A 10,231-nucleotide genomic window follows, 5' to 3' on the forward strand; every position below is an offset into this window, starting at 1 on the left:
TTTATTCTTAAGGCTAATCAATTTTCTTGGGTTCCACTGCTTCAATTGAATCCTTGAATTTGATTAAGAAGGTGTATTATGGGCTTCCCCAACCTCCATACTACCTTTGAGGAATCTTGGCATATCATGCTTCATGATTGCTATAACCAATTTGGGATGAATGATAAACTTGCATATTGAATCCTAATGATAAACACACAAATGTCCATTGTGTTGAATTGCCTTGGTTGACCAACTCCAATATTTGAGCATTTCACCATCTTGATTAATTGCAATCCTTTTAGTTATTCAAGTGCTTTAGTTTTCAAGCAATCACACCCCCTCCTTTTTAGTTTGATTATAGGTAATTAGTTTTATTACACTAGTTTATTGGATTGGATTGGTGATTCAATACAACCATTTCCCTGAGGATCAATACCCCTTTTTACCATTATATTATGTTTTATTTGCAAACAAAATGGTGTAATTTTCTTGGTGTACTTGACATCCCACCAGTTGATATCCTTGATTCTAATAAGCTTGGGAATATAATCATGTAGGAACTCAAACACCAACATGCATTCATCTTGTGAATATCCTCTCCTTGGATTAAATTATGAATCCATTTTAATGTAAGCTTGTAACCTCCCCACACAAACTATTAATTATTGTAACCGTCTGGACCAAAGGGTAACGAATGATAATAACAATAAATCTTGTACTGGTTCATCAAATTAAATGTAGACCGATACCAACCTAGCTAGTGTCGACATAATTTCATTTACATGACACCAACATGTATTCTTTCCTATTTGTATTCTTCAACTGCCAACATTAAAAAAGCCTTATTTGCAGCAAATGTTTTTAGTGCATATTGGACATACCTTGCTTAGTCAAAATGATCATTTCTAGTTGATAATATTATACACAACATTTTTCGCCAATGAAAATCTAACTATGCCAAGGTGATGCCAATCCAACAACACTTAATCCTTAAGTCTCATCACATCGAATTTATGCTTGGACAAGTGTTTGTGGAATTTCTTTCTGTACATGTAGTATTTAATTGCATCTTCCAAAAACCAAATCCGGTCTTCAGAGTTGTCGATTTTAACCTTCCTGCCTTTAACCATATGTTTGATATCAATTGTTAGGGGTTATAAACGACTTGTACTAACAGTAAAGACGCAAAGAAAATTTGAAGAATACAAATACATAACATGTTAACATGATTGGGTTAATCATGTTACCACCACATATAAACTAAAGATTTTTCCTACCAGGGCTGGTTCAAACCAATTTGAGGCCCATGGAGAAATAAAAAATGAGGCCCTCTACAATAATAAAATTTTGATAAAGATAGTCGGGCCCTGAGAATAGTCACATTCATGCCATTTTCATTCTCATCGACACAATTAACATTAAAAGTATCAACTTTTTTCATAAATTTATCAACATATCCTTTTAGAGAGGGTATTAGTTGTTTTGATTTTTGTTTTTTTTATTATCTCACTTCCAAATAAATATTTTCTAGGCGAAATTTTGCCATTTTAAACTTAAATAAAATAATAATAATGAGAAAAAAGAAGTAAATAAACAAAACACCTAGTTGTGATGTCCATTGATGCCAATTGTGAAATAAATTAGCAACAAGGCAAAAACCAACAAGATTTGTTCTCTTACTTTTTTTATTTAATTACAAAATGAATAGAAAAATAAGAAATCTAGTAATAAAAAAAAGTAAGAGAAACAAGAATAAGATTTTCAAAATCACTAAATCATACATAAATAAAATCATAAATTCATTTTCAAAATCATGAATGTATTAAATAAGTTTTCAAAGAAACAACAAAATGACTAAAATAAAAAATTAGGAAAATAAGAAATCTATTTTCGGAATCTTGAGGTATCAATTTTAAGAATCGATGAAATTAGAAATTGATTTCTAAAATCACGAATACAATAAATCACTTTTTCATAAACATGTAAATTTAGAATCAAGAAATTAGAGTTTAGAAGTCAAAATCGGAAAATCGATTTTCATAAATTAAACTTTAGGAAATCAGAATCATGGAAACTAGACTTATTGTTTGTTTGTTTGTAAGAGCCAATAATCAATCAATCAAATAGAAATCGATTTTCAAAATCCAATATTCACTCTATTATATATGTATCACTTTTAAGAAACATTGTTGAAGATTATTTTTATTCTTTCCAGTTGACTAAGTGAGTACCATAAGAAAAGACGGGGGCAGAGTTGAGACTTGAGAGTGAGAGATCGAGAGCTGATAAGGTATATAATTAAAACTCAAAATTTTAGCATTCCCGATGATTTTGGCTCAAATTATATCCATTTTTAATGTCTGCTTCTTCCGATCTAATACTTTGCAGTAACACATAAGACAAAAAGTATATATCTCTCTCTATGATGCAAATATAAATGTTGTATAAAAATAGGGCCCTAGAAAATTGGAGGCTTCTGGTTATCTTCCATGCTGCCCCACCCATTGGCACACAACTATTTCCTATTAATATTGAAACAAAAGGTTTTACAAGTAATATATATATATATATATATATATATATATATATATATATATATATATATATATATATATATTAGGACTATATATTGCAACCACACCAAACATATAAAAACATTATGAAAACATTCACTACAAGGACCAAACCTACAAAGAAGGCTCATGCGCCCTCTAGAGAACTATGGTGAATAGTAGTTGAAGACCACGTCGGGCGGTTGGGAAGCTTTCTTCCTTGAGTCTTTCCTTTCTTGATCGATTTCTCTGGATCTCTAGACATTTGGTCCTCTCAGACTCCCCAAACTTAACTGTTCGAATCCTAAGACGAGTAGGACTTGGAGACCAACTAAGAATGAGATTTTAAGCAAGTCGGTTTTAGAGTCCTAATCTTGCTCTACAAGTCGGTAGGATGTAGGTCTATATATACATTTTTTTAGATCGAGTTATGATCATTGAGAGACATTGTAAACATTGTGAGTTTTGAGTGATTTTCTCATAATAATCAAAGAGTTATTTTGGTTAATCGTGTTTGCATATTCTGAACTTGAATTGCTATATGAGAAAATCACTCAAAACTCACAATGTTTACAATGTCTCCCAATGATCATAACTCGATCTAAAAATAATGTATATATAGATCTACATTCTATCGACTTGTAGAACAAGATTAGGACTCTAAAACCGACTTGCTAAAATCCCATTCTTACTTGGTCTCCAAGTCCTACTCGACTTAGGATTCAAACAATCACCCTCGAATCTCTAAGTCATTTTATAGACGTTTTTGATTCTGATCAGGCTCCGCATTTCCTTGAACTTGAATTGGCTGATGACTTAGATTTATTACATACCGGATCTCAAGAATAATATTATTAGTCTCAGACAAGCAACCAAAGCCGGGTGTGATATTCGAATGAAAGACAACTACTTGACCATTCAAGATGTCGATAAGTGATTATTAATGAAGGTAAAAATAACTCCAAACCGCCTTTATAAAATATAATTAAAAATTGGAGTACCCATTTGCCTTCATTCGAGACTAAGTGAAGATACGTCGCGATGGCATGTAAGACTTGGGCACATCAATTTCGAGTCAATGAAAAAGATGTTCAAGACTAGCGTCTCCTGAAGCTGCATAGATAGCTCCTGCATCTCGGGCGAAGCTAGCCGGTACGGTGCCTTTGCTATCGAAGCGGCACCCAACACCAAATCAATGTGAAACTCTACTTGCCTCTCCGGAGGCACTCCAGGTAACTCCTCGGGAAAGACATCCCGAAACTCCCGTACAACCGTTACACTGTCCAAATCCATCGAGGTCTCAACCCTTGTATCCGAGATATATGCCAAAAATCCCGAACAACCCTGCTGAAGAAGTCTCCTAGCCCTCACAGCTGAACAGAGGGTTGGCCCCTGCGAGGCCCTCTCTCCACGAATAACCAGTTCTCCCCCACTAGAGGTTCGAACCCTCACCAGCTGCCGCTCGTAATCAATCATGGCCCCATTGGCCCCCAACCAGTCCATCCCAACAATCACCTTCAGCCCTCGTAATGGTATCGGGACTAGATCAACATGAAACCTCTCCCAAACACATTTAGAACACAATTCCGATACTCCCTCGTAGCACTCACAGTGCGGTCATCCGCAATCTCAACCTCAAGCGGGGAATCCAAAATCCCTGGCGCATCCCGAAACTTCTTGCTAAGTGCAAAAGATACAAACGATCGGGTAGCACCCGAATCGAACAGAACATGATCCGACATACCATTGACCAAAAAGGTCCTTATTACATGAGCACATATATACACATAAGCAATACAAATCAATATCAAGCAGGAAAGATAAAACATGTACCAGCCACGACATCTGGTGCTGCCCGAGCCTCCTCGGTAGTCAACTGAAATGCGCGGATCTTCACCGCTAGTTAAATGGTTACCCCAATTTGATCATGAGAATCAATTGTGTGAATCTTGCTTGGTGGGCAAGCAAACAAGAAATTCATTCCCGACTATGATGACATACAAAGCAAAATGACCATTGTAATTAGTTCACGGTGATTTATGTGTCAAGGGTCAAAATCGGTATGTTTTCACACTAATTGATGAATTTTCACGAGTTATGTGGATTTATCTCATGAAAGAGAAGAGTGAGGCGTTTACACACTTCAAAAAATTCAAAGCTTTGGCGGGGAATAAAATCAGAAAGTCTTTGAAATTTTTTAGAAGCGATCGAGGAGGTGAGTTTACTTCTCTCGTGTTTAATACATTTTGTGATCAAAACGGAGTCAAACGCCACCTTACCGCTACATACTCTGCACAACAAAACGAAATTGTGGAACAAAAAAACTGAACACTTATGGACATGACACGAAGTATAATGAAGGCAATGCATGTTCCAAACTACTTATGGGGAGAAGCGGTAAATCACTCTACAAATCTAATTAATCGCGTTTACACAAGAGTCCTTGGTGATACAACTCCATACGAAAAGCTGTATAAAAGAAAACCGAATTTAGAAAATGTTCGTATATTTGGGTGTCCAGCACATGCAAAAGTTGAACCAGTAAATCTAAATAAGTTGGATGCAAGATCAAGACCTCTAGTGCATGTTGGTTCCGATCCGGGTACGAAAGCTTATCGGTTATTTAACCCGAAAACACAACAAATAATTGTAATTCAAAGACGCTATCTTTGATTAAACCAAAGGGTGGGTTTGGGTTAAAGAAGCAATAATCGACAATGAAGAATCGGGCACATTCATAGTACCATGGGACTAACTGGAAGACGAGGCAAACAACAATCAAGGAAACAATGTAAACAACAATCCGATTGAACCGATTTAATCAAATCATGAGATTGGAGACGGAGCGAAAGTACAAGATAATGAACAACCAAGTCCGGTCAATAATAATGTTCAACAAGGAGCTGCAAACCAAAGGCTCTCGAGACGAAGAGTACCTCCAAGACAATTTCAAGATTATGAGCTTGATCGTGATAATCTCGAAGAACTTCTCCTAACAACCAATGACGAGCCGATATCGGTTGAAGAGGCGAAGAAAGAATTGGAGCGGGTCAAAGCCATGAATGCGGAAATCAATTTGATAAACAAGAATAAAACTTGGACTCTCATGAACAAGCCTATGGGGGTGAAGCCAGTTATACTCAAGTGGGTGTTCAAATTGAAGAAAAATGCAGACGACACCATTAATAAATACAAGGCAAGGTTGGTTGCTAAAGGTTATATGCAACAACCCGGTATTGATTTTCAAGAAGTATTTGCTCTGGTAGCTCGAATTGAAACTATCCGGTTTCTTATAGCCTTAGCCGCTACTAATGGGTGGGAGCTTCACCAGTTAGATGTTAAAACGACGTTATTGCATGGAGAATTGAAAGAAACCATTTACGTATCGCAATCGGAAGGCTATATAAAGAAAGACAACGAGCATAAAGTGTATCGCCTTACAAAAGCACTATATGGTCTAAGACAAGCACCTCGAGCATGGAACACGAAGCTTGATGGGATTTTGAAGAAGTATGAAATTTCAAAAGTGTATGAAAGAACCATCAGTGTACCGGAAAAATGAAGGATCTAACTTGTTGATTTTAGCAATTTATGTTGATGATTTATTTCTCACAGGTACAAATTTGAACATGATCCAAAGGTTCAAAGTAGAGATGTCCAAGAACTTTGAGATGTCGGATCTTGGAAGATTGACTTATTACCTTGGCATTGAAGTTAAACAAGAGGAATCGAGGATTACTATAAACCAAGAAGCGTATGCTCGACACATTCTAAAAGAAGCTGGTTTACATGATTGCAATCCGACCCACATTCCCATGGACCCGGGAAGTAAATTGTCGAAGTCTGAAGATAAACCCGAAATCGACCCAACACAATATCAAAAGGTGGTACGATGTCTTAGATATCTCTTGCAAACAAGACTCGATATGACATATGCGCTTGTAGTTGTTAGTCGATACATGCAAAGTCCAAGAGAATCACATGGCGGTGCAATCAAACATATCCTAAGGTACTTACGAGGAACAAAGGGATACAAAATCAAGTACGAGAGGATGGGACAAAACCAACTCATTGGTTATAGTGATAGTAGTCACAATGTTGACCCGGATGACGGAAAAAGCACAACCGGTCACATTTTCTACTACGGGCCATCTCCGATAACACGGTGTTCGCAAAAGCAAGATACTCTTGCTTTATCATCTTGCGAGGCAGAGTTCATGGTGGCCACGACGGCAGCATCTCAAGCAATATGGCTTCAATATTTGCTCGGAGAAATCAAGAACAAAACGCAAGAGAAAGTGGTTCTAAGAGTTGATAACAAGTCGGCTATCAAACTAATGAAGAATCCCGTTTTTTCATGGAAGGAGTAAACACATTCACACGAGGTTTCACTTCATTCGTAATTGTGTTGAAAACGAACAAGTGGAGGTGGAGTTCATTCCCGGTTAAGAACAAAAGGCAGACATTCTTTCTAAACCACTAGCTCGAACCAAGTTCATGGAAATGCGGAGCTTGATCGGAATCGAAGACGTCTCTAAAATGACTTAGAGATTCAGGGGTGATTGTTGGAATCCTAAATCGAGCAGAACTTGGAGACCAAGTAAGAATGAGATTTTAAGCAAGTCGGTTTTAGAGTCCTAATCTTGTTCTACAAGTTGGTAGAATGTAGGTCTATATATACATTGTTTTTAGATCGAGTTATGATCATTGAGAGACATTATAAACATCGTGAGTTTTGAGTGATTTCTCATAATAATCAAAGAATTATTTTGGTTTATTGAGTTTATATATTCTGAACTTGATTAACAGTTTTACCAGGCATTTTCATTTTAATATACATACATATAGAAGATATAGAATCGGTGCACATTATTAATTACTTTCTGCAAGATGTTTTCCTTTAAACTCAACTAGGGTCGGCTCTACCTTACGTTAAACTAAGCAAGAGAATTGGGGCCCCCAATTTCTAGTACAGATTGTTACTTTGTTACGCAGCACAAACCACCACAATCAAACGAGTAGCGGCTAGCGACGATTCAATTTCAGTGTTCTTCTTCCTTCTCGTCTTCTGCTCCTGTCCCTCCAATCTCGATTCTTCAAAACTGATTAACTGAAAGAATGAAAGTCTGAAACGCAATCAACAACTTCTTTATTCTTCCTTCTCGGTCCATTCTCTAATTCTCGATTGAGATTTGACGATTCACGATTGTCGATTGTAAGAAGTAAGAACAATAAATTTTATATTTTTAGTTTTTATGTTTCAAATACATTGTTATTAGGAGTATAATACAACATCATTGCATCAAATATAGATTGACTGATGGTTGTATCAAGAAAATAATAATATTTTAATATTTTAGTCGAAGAAATTTTGATTTAAGAATTTAAGATCCACACACACACACACACACACACACACACACACACACACACACACACACACACACACACACACACACACACACACACACACACACACACACACACACACACACACACACACACACACACACCAGTTTGAAATTAAAGAATTTGTTTATAGATTTCTAAATGTTTCAATAATTTGTTTATATATTTCTAAATGTTCCAGTGACTTTCAAGTTTTTCATGTTTGTCATCCACTCCAGGGGCGGCTCAAGTGTGAAGTGTTTGGGTTTGTTTAAAATTTTAAGTTTTCCATTTGAGTCGGTGTGTAAGCAGAAGGTTTTACTTTCAATTTATTGTTTTCCATTTGAGTCGGTGTTTAAAATTTTAAGTTTTCTTCTCAACTCTTTTTCTTTAGGTAACGGTAGTAGAATGTAACTCACAATCTCTAGCTAGGGCACTTAAAAAACATGTTTATTTGTCTCATAGAGATAGATTTTGGAAGTACTAAGAAAGTTGTTTATTTTCTTTTGTTTCTAATAAGACCACAATAATATGCAATACGGATGATTTATTGATTTTAGTCATTATGTTCATCCAGAAGAATCGTTGGCTCATTACAATTGGCCAATTAATCTATCCTTAGGAACCCGGCATCGTTGCTTTCTTTGAACATTGCTCGTCATCCATGTTTTAAAACCGAACCTACTATATATACCTGATAGATTCTACTTTATCTCCATAACTAAAGTTTTCAACGCTAGATTCTTCGCTGTGGAGTAGTAGCGCCTGCTAGTTGAACCCTTCTTTGTGATTGCCGATAATTCTACAGTTTTGAAGAATGATTCCCGTCTTTTACATGTCTGATAGAGAATACGTCTCCAATTTTTTGCCTCTCGATACAGTATTTATGCACTAAACCGAAGAATATATTCTCCACCGGCTTGGTGATCAGCATGAAGATATACCATATGTGTCAACTTGTATTCAAACAAATCATCAAACCCACAGTTATCCAAATACAAATATCCGAAAAGAACTTATCTTTAACATATAATTTTCAATGCCTTTAGATTCTCTCTTTCCCCTAAGTGTCCCCTAGCTATATAAAAAGACGTGAAACTTCAAAGTTGCATAAGCATATCTTACCTCGATCGATCCATAGTTATTTAGCAATCCTGCATATATATATAACCGGTTTCTGTAAATGGATAGAGTGAAAGATTTGGCGTCTAAGAAAGCTGCGGTTATCTTCACGAAAAGCTCGTGCTGTATGTGCCATAGTATTAAGGCGCTGTTTTATGATCTTGGTGCAAGTCCTGCGATTCATGAAGTTGATCATGATGCTGATATGGAGTGGGCGTTGAGACGGTTGGGCTGTAATCCGGCCGTCCCTGCGGTGTTTGTAGGCGGTAAATACATAGGTTCGGCGAAAGACGTCATTTCTCTTCATGTTGACGGGTCGCTAAAACAGAAGCTCATTGAAGCACGAGCTATCTGGTTCTAGCACGTGTCAGCACGTGTGCCTTTTACGTACTAGGTTGAAAGATTTGTTAGAATACTAAAAATGAAGTCTAGGAGCCGTTCCTTTTTGTCGGCTTTGTTGACTGTGTTGTGTTGGAGTCAAACTGCAAATGCTTTTGGTTTCTTCTTTTTATATATATGATCATCTTCTACATTACGAGCATCTTTCGTAGATTTTAAGCCAAAGCTAACAAGAAATGTGTAGTGGTTTTGCTCCACTTAAAAAACAAAAATTGTTGTTTTCCTCAAATGAGATTTATTAATATTCTCGTTGTTCAAGACAAGCTAAATCAACAGAAATATTTCAATAATGCCATATGTTATTTGTTGATGGAAAATGTGATTGTTTTCCTTTTTTTAATACTGGGGTACATGATCAATTATTTGAGTATCAGATTTTATAAGTTAAACAATATTCTGTCTCATAATTAAGTAAAAGTTCTAACCAAATTGTGGATTTTACTTTTAATAAACTATTTTTGTTCCTGTTGTTTGATGTTAAGTATCTTTAAGTAATCTTGTTTTATGCGTGCGAACTTTGTAACAGGTAGCGTTATATAAAGATTATAATCAATTAACCACATTTAAATATTATAATCAATTAACCTCATTTGATTAATGAAGGGTGAATTACTATATTAGGGAAAATTACAACAACTACCCTATACAATAGGAGATAAACTAAAGATGTATAATTGATAATTATAAATTATTTAAATTATCTGCTAATACCCTCCTTCAATCGAACCGGTGGCGGTCCGAGACGTAGAATGGTACAGAAATATTCAAACTAAGGTCGCGGAAGACTT

The 10,231-nt window shown here is 36.0% G+C and overlaps 2 protein-coding genes across 2 annotated transcripts; both read left to right on the plus strand.

Moving 5' to 3' along the window:
• Positions 1 to 6,205: 6,205 nt before the first annotated feature.
• Positions 6,206 to 6,904, plus strand: LOC145130633 (secreted RxLR effector protein 161-like). Its single transcript, XM_079065405.1, has one exon. The coding sequence runs from the start codon at positions 6,206 to 6,208 to the stop codon at positions 6,902 to 6,904; it is 699 nt and encodes a 232-aa protein (XP_078921531.1).
• A 2,114-nt stretch (positions 6,905 to 9,018) lies between these two features.
• Positions 9,019 to 9,576, plus strand: LOC145132837 (glutaredoxin-C11-like). Its single transcript, XM_079067775.1, has one exon. It carries the CDS (start codon positions 9,106 to 9,108, stop codon positions 9,403 to 9,405), a length of 300 nt encoding a protein of 99 aa, XP_078923901.1. The 5' UTR covers positions 9,019 to 9,105; the 3' UTR covers positions 9,406 to 9,576.
• The last annotated feature ends 655 nt before the right edge of the window (positions 9,577 to 10,231 follow it).

Source organism: Lactuca virosa, chromosome 8 (assembly GCF_052849685.1).
Source record: "Lactuca virosa cultivar CGN04683 chromosome 8, Lactuca_virosa_CGN04683_v6, whole genome shotgun sequence".
Lineage (NCBI taxonomy): Eukaryota > Viridiplantae > Streptophyta > Magnoliopsida > Asterales > Asteraceae > Lactuca > Lactuca virosa.